The 14,695-nt window shown below is 45.9% G+C and overlaps 1 protein-coding gene across 3 annotated transcripts in view; it reads left to right on the forward strand.

Moving 5' to 3' along the window:
* AKAP2 (A-kinase anchoring protein 2) overlaps positions 1-14,695 on the forward strand; it is a 478,916-nt gene that overhangs the window by 135,398 nt on the left and 328,823 nt on the right. For all 3 annotated transcript variants that reach the window (XM_023510474.1, XM_023510475.1, XM_023510476.1), the window contains exon 2: positions 4,519-4,564. In XM_023510474.1, the coding sequence (XP_023366242.1) occupies positions 4,520-4,564 (45 nt within the window). In that variant the 5' untranslated portion in view covers position 4,519. The remainder of the gene's footprint in view (positions 1-4,518; positions 4,565-14,695) is intronic.

A 14,695-nucleotide genomic window follows, 5' to 3' on the forward strand; every position in this document is an offset into this window, starting at 1 on the left:
TGTATGTGGCTGGTGCCTTAGCCGCTTGAGCCACAGGCACCGAGCCTATTATGCACCATTGTAATGTATCTTTGCAGATTTTAAATGTTTGCAGGGCAAATAGTCACCAGTATAGTGTGGCACTAGCCTATGAATTCTTTGCAATACAAGGCCATAGTCTAATGTCTAATATAAAATAGTTACGCAATAAAAGTTCGTTAAAGAAATGACTTAATTTGTGCTAGAAATGTCTGCATTTGTAATGGCTCAACGGTTTTAAGATACTGAAATTTAATGATTTGAAGGGAGAAGTGTTGATAGAGAAGAAAATGTTTTCCCTCTGCTCCTTGACCAAGCTTTGATCATTTTATATGCCTTCCTGTTTCACTTAGGGCCCTTAGTCACAAGCGACAGAAATGGATTCTAGATGATAGACACCAAAAAAGGATGAACTGAAATTGTATTAAGTAGTGCACAGAATAGATGGGAAATCTAAAGAAGGAAGCTCAAGGCAATAGGTGAGACCAAAGGTGAGCTACTAGGCTGAAAGAATTCTCTAAAATGCCATCTCTTCAAAATTCTCGGCAGGTGCATGTGCCTAATTAAGCCCAGACAGCATGCCATGCCGTACCTTCTGGGGAAGCAAATGTCTAGCATTTTGCAGAGTCCATGATGGGATAGGGCTCTGTCTGTCACCTTGGCTCGTGCTATAGGAATTCCCCTCAAATGGGAAGGCGTTCACAAGCTGGGCAGTCAAAAGAAAAAAGCAAGAAGAGAAAAAGAGCCTGATGGACTTTCTAACTGGCCAAATCCCCAGTATCTAGCATTTTTTTGAATTTCCTCTCTCATCTGACTTTTTGCCATACCTGCTTTGACAATCCTAAATACAACCATTGCTTATTGTGAACCTGAAGCAGTTAAAAACCACCGAAGAAACAGATTAACAAACTCTGGTATATGTATACCGTGGAATATTACTCAGCCATAAACAAGATGGAGACTTTACATCTTACGTATTAAACTGGATGGAGTTGAAACACATTCTTCTTAGTAAAGTATCACAAGAATGGAAAAATAAATATCCAATGTACTCAATACCATTATGAAGCTAGCAGACCATCTAATACATACCCACCTAAGAGAAAAACTTAATTCAATTTGAGTTGGGGAAGAGAATGAGAGAGGGGAGGGGACTGGTGTGTTTCCCCTTAATGGGCACACTGTAAAGGTATATGGCACACCTCTTAGGTGTGGAACATAACTACAAGAAGGGCTCTACCTTATAAATGCAAACATTGCAACCTAGTTTTTTATACCCTCACGTTAACCTGAAATAGAAAATATAAATAAAAACCACAGAAGAAATACACAGAATTTGCCATGAATCTTTGGTCTGCCTGTTCCTAGTACATTCGATTAATGCAATGGTTCCAAACACATCTCTAAGCCCCACCTCACTTTGTAGAAATTTAATTCCGTATAGGTATTCAGGAGATTCTGATGCAGACTTCTGATAGGAACCATGGTCAGTTTTTCTCATTTCCCACAGTTTCTTTACAAACCATTTGTTATTTTTCTGAGGCCCCACTTCCACCCTGACCCCATCAGTCTCAACCAATGACCCATCCTTCACCTGGGAAAACCAGACCACTAGATGCAAACTCACTCAACTTTTCTTTCCCCGGACTACCACTCAAAATTTCTTCTTATTTTACCCATTCCATCCTCCTGCCCTGCTTCATTTTTCCTTTTTTCCATGGCTAACCTGGCCAGCAGTGCTAACCTGGAGGCCCTCTGGTTTAATCTTTTTTTACACTCACCTTCTCTTTTGACTGTATCCTTGGCCTTGCTTCCCTGCTGTCTAATTCCCTTTGACCCCAAAACATTCAAATCTTCCCTGACTTAAAACCTTTCAACTATACCTGAATTTCCATGAGCTACCTCTCTCTTCCCTCACCTTTTCTTTTCACATCCGAAGATCTGAAAGCAGCAGTTTGTACTCAGGGGTGCTTTTCTCCCACTCCTCACCTTTTCCTCAATTCTCCGAAGTGTTTCCAGACTCTCCCAATGGACACTCGTAGCTTCCTGGTGCTGGAGCCAATGGCTGGTCTTAGTCCACATCCCCTTTGACCTCTCAGGAGCCTGCCACCCGTTAGAAACCTCTGTTTTCCTCTTACAGTTTTCAGTGCAAACATCTCCTGATTTCTCCTTCTGTTCGTTCTCAGATGACACTTTATCAGTCTCCTTTGCTGGGCTCCTCTCTTCTTGCTCTACATTCTCATCTTGGCTACTCTCATTTCGTGAGCTATGACTGTGAAGTAGATGACATTCAAAGGTATGTCCCCAACCTTGATTCTTCTATTCTAAAGTTCAGATCTTTCCAACCAATCACTTCCAAAGGGTGTCCAGTGCTCTCCCCCTTCCCCATCCCCCTTCCATCACTCCTTTTAAAAACATCTTGTGGTTAAATATACAAAACATCAAATTTACCATTTCAACCACTTTCAAGCGTACAGTGTGGTGACATTAAATATATTCACATTATTGTAATATCTGTATAGCTGGTGGAAGGGTGTGGGGGGCATAATTTCTGGTCCCCTTGTTTATTATTGAGGTCTGCATCACCTCCGTGGCACTGACCAAGCTTGGTGCTTGGTGGTTAAGAACGTGGGCTCTGGAGAGTCTTAGCTGAGTTTCAGCTTCACCTCTATAACCCTGGCAGAACCCCTCAACCTATCTCTGGCCTCCCTGTCCTCATCTTATATTCTTTACTTTTCTTGGGTACACAGTCACTCTAAGGAAGTAGTAACAGCTTTATTGACTTGCAAGCAAACCTCCCTCAAATGACTTGTCTTGCTGGGGGCGGTGCTAGAAATGAAGAGAAAATGACACGTTTGAAGAAAGTGATGGGTCTCAGCCAGAAAGTAGAGGTTTCTGATGTAGGGAAGTGGGATGTTGAATCTGGCATTGGTTTGGATTTACCAAACAAACCGCTCCACCCACACCTGTTAGGAAAAAGAAGGGAAAACAATCAATCAGGAAAACGATTTCGGCGAGCGCATCCACAGCTCAGAGTGGTAATTGCTCCTCAAGTGACAGGTAAAAGCTCCAAGAAAATTGAAGGGGGGGGGCCGGCTGAATTGAAAAAATTTACTCAGGAAACAGGTGATTTGGGGGGAATTTGATGTGTATGTATTTTAAAATGCTAGTAAAACTTGCATTTAGAGAATCATCCCAGATCCCAAGAGGCCACCCTAGTTTTTGTCCGGTGTTCATTTTATGGAGGAAGGCTGGGAATCCAGGAAGTCCCTCTGTACGTTAAGAGACGTTTTGTTTGTTTTTGGCATTTATTTCTTTTTGGACTGGGTCATAGCCATCTCTCACGTCCAGCCCAGAGCCTGTCACAGAAGATCCACTTTAGTACCGCATGGTATCATATTTAGTAAAGAATAAAGTATCTTAGTGACCAGACCCTTGTTTTCCTGTCAGAGACAGTGAAGACCCTCAAAGGGTTTCAGCCCAGAGCCACAGGATAGAAAGAGCAGATGTCTGGAATGCCCTTTACAAAGCACCTTTCTATACTTTATCTCATCCATCTCTAAGGATACCTCTGTGAGGTAACTGTTGTGATCCTCCAGATTTTTTTGGATGAGGAAACTGAGGTTCAGAGTGGTTACGTGAGTTACCCAAGGTTTCACAGACGAAAGACTGTCAAGTCCAGCCAAGCTGAGCACAGGACTACAAACTCTGGGCTGCCTTTTCAAGCCACATTTGGCCTCACCACAAGGGTGGCCTGTTTGGAGATGCTCTGCCCCAGGCTGGCTTGATGCTGCGGGCCATGTGGGCGAAGCAGCCCTTCCCTACTGGACATGTCCCCAAGTGTCTGGCGGGAGCTAGAAGGCACCCAGAAGACCCGGTGGCCACAGACCCAGTTAGGGCACGTGCTCGGGTCCTGCATTCCACCAGACGCCCCTCCGCTGGCATCTGATCCGCAGAGGCGCCACCTCCACCTCGCTCCACTTCGACCCCAGCGATCCCATGTGCCCCGGGCGCGCCAGCCCTGCGCCCGCGCCCCAGGTTCCCACTCGCGCGCGCGCCGCCCGCCCGCGCTTCAGGCGCCCACCGCGGGGGCCCTCTGGGTGTTTCCTGCCCTCCAGGAGCCGCCCCGAGCCGCGCCGCGGGTCCCCGACAGCCCAGGGGCGGAGCGAGGCTCCGAGACGTCAGGGCGGGAGCGAGAGCGGGGCGAGCGCGCCCTCCCGGCGGTTGCCCGCGGCCGGCGTTCTCGGCGACCGTGAGGTGCAGGCGGCGGCCGCGCTGGGGCGCAGCCAGGCGGCCGGGCGGGCGGGGGCCAGAGGCTGAGTCGGGCCGCCCGCCGTGCGCAGAGCTCTGCCCGCTGCCCCGGAGCGGGTCCCCAGACGCCCCTCGGCTCTCCCCGGCGTCTAGCAGAGCCCCTCTGGGGTGCCCATCAATTTCTTTGGGTGACTACAGCCTGTGTTTTGTTTTTCTTTCCTTTTTCCCTGCCTGTGTGCCCTTCTCCAGGATGGCAGAGGCGGAATTGCACAAGGAAAGGCTGCAAGCCATAGCAGTAAGTCCACTTTCATTTTATTTTCTTGCTCTATTGTCTGGGGTGGAAGGGGACCCCGAGGGTTTCGGGGTGAGCGGCATTCCAGCACAGTAGCCGCAGGGCGTGCGTTTCGGGGTTGAGAGTCTGTCAGGGCTCAGCTAGCTGCCTTCTCTTTTCCAAGTCTGTGGCTAAGAAACCCCCAGGGCGCGCTTAGGACTGGGGATTTGACTGTGGGAGGTTGGCTTAGAAATAAGATGCTTGCTGCTGGGCTTTGGGGCAAGACTAAAACAGAGTCATGGGGTGGGGGCGACTCCGGGAATATTAACCACCTAGTGTTTAGGAATAAGCTGACTTCGTATGCTGGAGACGAGAGCGCAGCGAGCCCAACTGTGGCTGCCGTCCTCTCTGCGGAAGGCTGTTAAGTGAAAAACCAGGAGTCAGCTCCTCAGCCAGCCACGCGGTAGAACCTCCTTCCAGAGACCCAGAATGTTCGTTTCCTCTTCTCTGTTTGATGGTGACAAGGGCATTGGTGCAAGTCACCACCCAGGAGGGGTCTGGGGATTCTTACAACTACTGGGTCCAGGGAAAAATATTCCAAAAGAGCCTCCTTCTTATGGGTGGATTATCTGAAAACCTATTTTCAGCATACAAAGGAGCAACCAGTTTTGGCAGAGTTCACATGCACTTTCAGAAAAGTGTACCCATGTGCATCTTGGGTATAAAAAAGAACTCTCCGAGACTGCCGAGATCTGAGCCATCTTGCCAGTGTTGCCAATGATCCACAGATGTGGTATTTTTACTGGAGTCACCACAGCTGGATTATATATTTCCTTTGTGGATGAGGGAATGATTACTGCCGGTATATGAAATAATACCAATTAGAAGAGAAGGTCTGTTAACATGTTGGCTTGAAAGAATCTCCAGACATTTGACTACCAACATGCCTTTCTTTTTTTTTTTCTTTTTGGTCCAGGAGTTCCCTGGAAACACATTATAAATTTGTTGGTGAAATAGTGTGTAATGTTTTGGAAGCAAAGTGTATTAAAGTGTTTTCGAAAGCCTTTTTGGACAGATTTTTCATCGGGAAAAAGCACACAAATTCTTCACGGGGAAAATGCAAAAAGTACTTTTTGTAAAGAGGCATTTGCTGTGGTCTCCAAGGCCCCAAGACCCTCTTTTTTAAACTCCTCAAATCTGAAGCATCTTGGAGACTTTAACACTGAAGAGAGTCAGGTTTGCTGGCAATGTTGCAAAGCTATGGTTTGTCTATTAGGCAATCTTTGAACTGGGTGCTCAGAACTCAGGATGGTTGGGTTTTTTTTTTTTTTCTTTTCTTTCCCTTCCCCCTGTGCATGTGTATTTTGGTGGTTCATGAATGGTTTGTCAAGTTGGTGGCAAGGCAGCGTGGCCAGTATGTCATGAACTTGATAAGAATGGAGATATTGAGTTATCGGTACCATGTAGCTGGTGGGTGTTTTGTGTAAGTGGGATAATAGGCTGCTTTAACTGTTGACCAAGTGGCTGCTCCCACGAGCGCTCAGTTACTCACATCGGCTGCTGCCGAGGGTTTCCAACAGTTGTCACATTTTCTCCCTTTGCACGGTCAGCTTTACTGGATGTCTGAGGAACAGCTGAACCCCGTGAAAGGACTTGCTTTCCAAACATGGAGCCAGTAGCAGCTACCAGGGAGGCCACCCCTTTCCAAGTACGGTTGAGTAATCCCAGCAGAGGCCAAGCAGATTTTCAAGAAAGATCCAGGCAGTCTTTGGGAATGCTCTTGAGTATGTGAGAAGAATAAACACAGATATTCACTCCTGCCTATTCGGTTGTGGGGTTGAGTTTGTCCTGTGTGGCTGGGGAGCTGTCGATGATTTTTATGAATGTGTCAGCATCGGTGCCCATTTACAGTCGGCTTTCTATATCTGTGGGTTCTATATCCACGGATTCAACCACCCTGAATGGAAAATACTGGGAGAAAAAACAGTGATGGCTGTGTCTACTGAATATGTACGTTTTTCTTGTTATTATTCCCTAAATGATGTAGTATAACCCACTATTTACATAGCATTTACATTGTGTTAGGTATTGTAAATAATCTGGAGGTGATTTGAGGTACATGGGAGGATATGTGTAGGTTATATGCAAATACTATACCACCTTTTTTATTTAAAGAGGATCAGGATCTATGTTGCTCAGGTTGGTCTCAAACTCCTGGCCTCAAGTGATCTCTCACCTTGGCCTCCCAGAGTGTTAGGATTATAGGCATGAGCCACCATGCCTGGCCCACTCTGCCATTTTATGTGAAGAACATAAGCATCCTCTGATTTTGGTATCCAAGGGGCATCCTGAAACCAATTCCTAATTGTACTGAGGGACCACTGTGTTGTTGGGGCTTTTTCTAACAGTGATACCCCTATGTGTGTGGCCATATCAGTAAATGATTTTGTGCCATCCTTTGGTCTAGCGTATTCTCTCCAAATGTGGCAAACCCTGCCTTTCTTTGCCACTTTCCTAGAGGACTCAGGGGACCCTGAGGAGCTCACAAGCCTGGCACTCTTGACATCCCTGGAAGTGTGCAGGGGGTGGGGGTGGGAGAGAATGAGTTCTCTCATCTTTGTCTCCTTGGGCTGCTCTCCCAGAGGTGGAGCAGGAAGACTGAGACTCCAGTCTGCAGGGACTTGGGCAATCTCTTGGGCTGGTTGTAAAGTTTCATTTGATGGGGGAAGCACCTGGCATACAGGTGTTAAGGCAGAGCCCTTCATTCCTGTCTACCCTGCTGCCTTCCTCGTCCTGACATGTGGGGGGCAGAGTGGAAGGACTGGAAGGAACATCTCTGCAGTAGAAAGAGTAGGAACAGCTGATTTTATCCTTCCCTTCAACTCTGAAGGCCCAGGCCGCACCCAGCATCGATTCTTCTACCCACTTCCGATAGAGGCAGGGATTGTCATTTGAGGATTCATTCGTCTAGTGGCTCAGCAGGCATTTACGGAGTTCTTCCTCAGGGAAAGTACTGGCAACACTGAAAAGTCAGTGTCCCCAAGTTTCCACCACCAGAGGGATGATTTCACCTTTGGCACACTTAATTTTTGAAAGGACAGACGTCCTGTGATCTAAGACATTTGTCACTTGATCATCTGTGGGCTTTTCCCCTAAAGGGAAGTACACACTTAGAAACTACGATGCTTTTGAATCTTTCAGCTGAGTCTAGAGACTAATCCATGAGAGAAGATGACTCTCATTTTTTTTCTTGCCCAGAGAAGGCAGGCAGGTTCATCTTTGACCACGATTGCTGCCACCACGTGATGCTTTCACCTGGAGGAAGACTCCCCAGTCTGTAAATTTAGTACATAGCAAAATGCCTCTGCAACAGAAGGATGTGAATGCTAATCTGTGGAGTAATAATGATACTTGCTATTTACTGAACATTGTACATTCATCAGTGTGCTGAATGCAGTACTTTTTGTTTTTCACCTAAACTATAAAGTATTGTTACTGCCCAGTGCAAGTACTATAAAAGTGAGCACCCAGGTGGAGCACACGAAATAAACCAACCTCGAGGAGTTGTGAAAACACTTCCCCAAAGAGGAGACATTTGAGTAAGTTCCGAAGATGGGGTAAAGCAAAATGTAAAATAACATCATAGCCTTCCCAACTATCAGAAGGTATGTACTGGTTGTATGTTTATCATTTATTTGGAACAGTTCGGAAGAGAAAGCCAAAAGCCTGAAGTTAAGTCAGTAGCTAAAGGCACAAAATTGATAATGAGACTGAAATGCTTTTTAACAAGTATTATCTCCTTTAATCTGGATAGCAAGTTTATGGGGTAGGCACTACTATATTATTCTTATTTTATGGATGAACATTAGAACTGGCCCAACATTAAACAGATGGTGTCAAAGCCAAGATTTGAACATCCCCATCAGCCTCAATTTTGACTGTTGCCCTGGACTCCCACCCCAGGTGGTGACAGCATCTCACACTTTTGCTACAAGAGCTCTGCAGGTGGTTCCAGCAGCCTCATGAGAGCCCATAGGGAGCAGCAGACTCATTCCACAGCAGTGGAAAAGCTCAAGACAAACCAGGTGGCCCCCATCCATTTAAGAGCCTTCCAAGCCTGGGTTTAGTACATGGAAACACCCAACGTAAACTTTAATTGAGAAAGTAGCATTCCCCTGGAGGAGAAGTTGTTGCGTCTCAGTGGAAACCAACTTTGGGGGAGGGTGTTATGTCTGCACATCCAGGAGGAAGATAATCTTCCTTGGGCATGAGTAAAAATAACTAAATGTTATAGAGATCATCTTGGGCAAAAGCCCTGAGAGCCATGTGGGCAAGGCCTCAGGCCAGCACCAGGGTGTGTGTATTATATGTGCTAAAATATGAAATGCTCATTTAACCCATGCTTGTTCTCTAGAGAATTTTGTCTTGTAATAAGAACCCACTCTGCTCAATAATAAAAATGATCTTTTGCATTTGTGTAGTGTTTTACCATTTATGAAAACCTTGCTATCCTAATTCTGAGGTGTGCAGGGAGGGTCTCAGGTGAGCTTGCACTGTGAGAGGCAGAAGGGCTATATTAAGTCCCAGTCTCTCCTGACTCCTAATTCCTTGTGCTGGTGGCACATCCAGCCTTGGAGGGACGCTCTAATGTGGGCTGGAACTGCCACAGGGGTCCTACGGAGCTAAAATTCTTTGGCTGGGAGGAGAGAGATGAGCTTGGCGGTATGTGGGCTTGCATGTGCCTCTGAGGACTCTGCCCTTTGTGAGATCTCACTTTGGACCTCTCTCCTTCACGAAACTCTCATGCAGAGGGTGCGGCTGGTGGGTCCGTGGCTGTCAGCTGATCCGGTTCTCTGCCCTGTGTAGTCTTGGGTACAGGTAGTTGGCTTAGCCTGGCTGCACCCTGAGCTTACAGAGTAGTATTTATTGGCTTTTCCTTGGGTTCATCTTTGCATGCTTCTTTTTGGCCTGGAGCATTAAGGCCTTGAGTACCAGGGTTGGAGGGTTTGGCCAAGGTCTAAGGAAGCCACCAGCCTGCTTTTTTTTTTTTTTTTTTGCCATTCATTGGCTGGGGCTGGGTTTGAACCCCCCACCTCCAGCATATGGGACTGGCGCCCTACCCTTTTGAGACACAGGCACTACCCACCACCAGCCTGCTTTTGATCCAGCCCTTCTAGATTGGCCTGGCTAGCCTAGGCAGAAGTTCTTAGGATACTCATATGATCCAGCCCAGGTTCCCAGGATGGGGATCCCTCAGAGGTGTTAAAGACCCAAACCCTGTGACACTGTGATTCATGTGAGGCCCATCCCCATATGTGTTCCTTGTGGACCTGTGTCTTTGGTACACAGCTGGCAGAGCCCTGCAGAACTCAGAATCCTGGCTGTTCATCTGTTATCTGTTCTATCTCAGAAACACAGATGACAGCCTACTTCTACTAGTTTTAAAATAACATGTTAAGGCCTAAAAAATTGTTTACTCAGGATACTGGTGTTGAGGAAGGGTTCACCCCAGCTGAGTCTGCAGTGCTTCCCAGGGGATTGGGTGACACTTTGGGCCCGTTCAAGGTCACTGCTGGGTCTGGGAGTGCCAAGGCAGGCCTTACACAAGCATGCACAAGGGTCATACACCTCGCTGGCCACTTATTTGTACCTCTGAGTATGTCAGGCCTATTGGGACAAAGAGCAGCAGCTCTGGCAAACTTTAAAGTGCCCTGAGAAATAGAGCGGTTACCGTTTCTAAAAAGTCATCATAAAGAATAACTCAGCAAAGACTGTGGATTATGGCTTGTCAATTTTTTTTTAAAGCAAACAGGGGTCAGTAGAGATGCTTCTGCATTTCTCTGGGAGGTCCCCTTTGGGGACCACTGCTGTTGGTTCTTTAAACTCCTCACGTTTCATCACTGATCCCTTTTGGAGATGTTGATCCACTTGTCTGGCAGTAAGAGTTGGTCATCAACGTGGTGTGAAATTTGCCGACACAGAAAATGGGCACTGATATACCTGGAGAGAGTGGCCTGAAGGGCTGACAGTGCCTCACAGTCTGGCAGAGGAGTTAGGAGCATGGGTTCCAGTGTCAGGAAGGCCTGGCTCAAGTCCTGGCTTTTCTTTTAGTAACTGTAGGATGTCATTGTACCTCGATTTCTTCATATGTAAGGTGGGGATGATGGTCATACTCACTTCGTAGACTTGTTGTGAAGGTTACTTGAGAGATTTCATGGGAAATGCTCAGAGCAGGCGTGCAGGAAGCACTCACAAAACTTTCCTGTTTATAATAAGCAAATAACAAGTCATATCTCATGTATCTTTAAACACAAATAGTGAAAATGGATTCTATTAACTGCTATACTTTTCCTAAACTAAGCAATTTGATAAATATTAGGAAGTTAGATAAATATAGTAGCTACTAAGAGTTTTCAGAGCTTAAGGATAGTAATAATCATAAGAGAAAAGTTTGTAGTGGGCAGGAGTTGCAAACCCAAAAGGCTTCAGGGACCAGCCTGCAACATGAATGAGGGGCATAGGCTAAGGGGAACCTTAATACCTGAAGAACAGAAGCTACCTCGGAAAATGTGGGGTAAATCAACTTGTTTTTAAGGGAAACTGGAAAAGTGATTTATTAAATGGGAAATCTTCCATTTAAAAGGGAATAATATCTGCTAGTTAAAAAATTTTAAAAAGATTGGGCAGTGCCTGTGGCTCAGAGGAGTAGGGCGCTGGCCCCATATGCCGGAGGTGGTGGGTTCAAAACCAGCCCTGGCCAAAAACTGCAAAAAAAAATTTTTTTAAAGATGTGTGGTCACACAGGCCAATGTTTTGTGACCTTCTGATGTTGGTGGAGCTTTGAACTTTACAGAGTGCTTTCTTTATGCATTGACTTCTTTAGACTTCATAAGGATACAGCACTCCTAGGTCTTTTATAATGTTGCAGAATCAGGTTGTATTTTCACCATGGCTTTGTGAGTTTGGTGTCCAAATGTGGGAAAAATCATGCTTATTTGTTGTATCTTTTGACAGTAAACCCTTGGAATCACTGACATTGTGGTGATAGACCTCTAAATTAATAGAAAAACTTAAAAGGCAATCAGTACTTTGATTTGTGGTAAGTTCCTGCTACTGCAGAAGAATCTCTAAGAACCTGTACTCAGGGTATGCAGATGTGATATGCAAACCCAGGCCTATCTCACATCAGCCAGATTGATCCTGATTTATTATCAGGCTCAAGTAATAGTTCAGAGAGACTTTGCTGAGCTCCAGACTTATAATAGGAGCACCTACCACCTGACATAGACTTTTTCTGGTTAGTTATGGTGTAGAACAGTGACTCTCAAACTTTAGTGCATTGAGATCACCTGGAGGGCCATACTCCCAGAGGGTCTGATTGAGTAAGTCTGAGCTGGGGCCTGAGAATTTGCATTTCTGGTGAGTTCCTGGATGACACTATTCCCAGCGGCAACTACTGTTCTGGGAAACACACTTTGGGAGCCACTGGGTGAAGTGGTTAGAGATCAATAGTAAAGGAATATTATGACCTGGATTCTGATAAATGTCACATGCCCATTGTGATATGCCCAGGAGTTTGCCATGTATTCATATTTTGAAGAGGTGAAATCAAAGTTGGTCTAAATTAGTGAGAGCCTTAAACATAGCCCAGTTTGAAAGTGCTACTGTTATGTTCTCATGTCAGGTGGCTGGTCAAGAGGAACTTGTTTCAATCTATTTAATTAAAGTGACATTTCTGTCTGTTAGTCACTTTATGACACCAGTTTGAAGGATTTTACAGGGATAAGTCTGGGCAAGTTGGGATTGGCTGGGATTGGCTGGGCAGTTAGGAGGGTTTATATAATATTGGCTAAATAGTTTAGGAGGGTTTGCCTGTGATTGGCTGGGCAGGTTTGGAGGGTTTGCCTGTGATTGGCTGAGTAGGTTTGGAGGGTTCACCTGTGATTGGCTGGGTAGGTTGGGAGGATTTAGCTGGAATGGGCTGACTGCAATTATGCACTACAAAATTCCCCTGGGGAGACCTTAGGGACCACCTTGGAGAGAGAATAAGTCATACCACGGACAAATCCCCTTTGAGGAAGGTGTGTCATACCTATGATGGTGGCATAGATGCAGAAGTCCCACTGAACTTCTCCTCTGCTTTCTGAAGCCAGATTCATGCCAGTGAAATCTGGTGGCACCTTAGCCTGCTGGTGCTAATTCACAGTGTGGCTGCTTCTTGCATGTGCAGCTCCCACAGGATCTCAGGATGAGCAGCCACTGGTGTTCACTTACTCAATGATGGTGAGCAGTCCTCCTAAGCCAGTCTCTGTGTGCACAGTTGTGACTGGTCATGGACATATCAAAGAGGAGTTCATTCTCCTAAGGATGTCATGCAGGCTGCCCTCACCCTTACTTGTACCATCCATTGTTTGAAACCACTCTTCATTTTTGGAAGAAGTTAGCCTCACCTAGTCTCTTATTTGTCTTGAAACACAAAACCCAGAGGCAGCACTGTCCTGGATGAAGCGTTCAAGGTCAAGGACAGTGTGTGAGTGATAGGCCACACAGCACAGGGCACTTTGCAGAGAAAAGGCCACTCATGAGTGCCTTGGGTTTAGGAGAACACTACACAGCTGAGACCTATTTGTGACAGGAAATGCCAGCCGGAGCAGAGGGCGGTGTGGGGAAGCATGTGCTGGAACTCCATATGTTCTAGGTTAGGTATTATCTCATATTTTTCATTAGCCTCATGTTGAATTAAAATATTCACAAGGAGATTGTTAAATATCCACACCCAGAAAGAAAGATAGACACAGAGATGAGACTATGGGCTACTTATATAATACTTGAATATAATTAAAAATCTTCTGGGTATCAGGGTTTCTATGGCACCATCTGAGCTCATCCACGGGAAAGGAATAGGGAAGCTGGTACCTTTCTTTGTATAGGATGGAAGGGAAAAGAAAAGCCATATGAGGCCCAAAGATAAAAGCCCCAACTGGGGATGAAGAGGCCACAGGCCAGACCTCAGAATACATCTTCCTGTTCATCATTTCCCCTGCAGCAGCCTGTTTCATTATCCCGCAGGCTTTTCGGCTCAGGACAGTCTGTGCACTACCAAATACCTTGAGGACATTTGTAAAGCATGCCCTTACTTTTCTTGCTGAGAAGGGGGAGGAAGCCCTTAAATTAGTTTACTTACTATTCTAGGTGGGTGGGATTTTTTCCCCCTTTTGCTAAATTATAACCAGTCATCTAAGTATTCACTTTATTTTTAAATTCAGGGCTGAAACTTAAAACTTTGAGGGTTACCAAAAAATGTTATTCTTAAGAGAAAAACATATGCTTGAAAACTTAACCCCTTTGCTGGTAGGTGGGGATTTTCTTTCTCTGAGTCTGTCCACAGCTCTGAGGCCAATGTACACCAGACAGGACTTCAGGATTTGGGCAGAGGGATAGTGTGCGTGTCCCGCACGTGATGTGACAGAGAGGCCAGAAATCAGGAAAGGTGCCTCTTGGCTGAGTGGCATGAACTCAGTCCCATGGCTTCCCTCCAGGCTTCTGGTTGGTTTTAAACACTAAGCTTTTGTGGCCTGACTTTCATCTTGAGCTGATAATACTTGCTGCTTCAAATGGGGCGGGAAGTGCTTTGAAAATCCCCTTGTTCCCTTAGAACTTTGAGACATATCTGAAAAGCTCAAGGCTAACATGAATAGACCTAAAAATTAATAAATCCTGCTTTTGCAGGTAAACAAGCACTGTGGGATAGTAAGACTCCCATCACCTGTGTAGCCGACAGGTCATACACAGGCAGCCTTGTCCATGAACATTGGTGTCTGAGCATATGCATTCAATTTCAGTGCTGTCAACCAAATAAAACTCACAACAAAGCCCAAAACATATTTAACATTAGATAGTGTACATCTGGTGGGTGTGAGTCAGAGGACAGAACAGGTCCCCGGAGCAACTCTAGAGTGCTCTCTAATACTCCCCATTCCTGGAGATAAGACTAGTAGAGTAGCCTGAGGGCTCCCATCCCAGACACAACAGAGGGAGAGAATGGCAGATGGCAGGTCAGTACTGGATGTGATGGGGAGAATGAGCAGACAGCGCTGGCTCTGAAAACAGAGAAGAGGAGGCAAAGGGAAAATTTGCCTTTCTCTCCTTTTTCCA

The sequence above is a fragment of the Otolemur garnettii genome, unplaced genomic scaffold (genome assembly GCF_000181295.1).
Source record: "Otolemur garnettii isolate 467f Iridium unplaced genomic scaffold, OtoGar3 scaffold00014, whole genome shotgun sequence".
Lineage (NCBI taxonomy): Eukaryota > Metazoa > Chordata > Mammalia > Primates > Galagidae > Otolemur > Otolemur garnettii.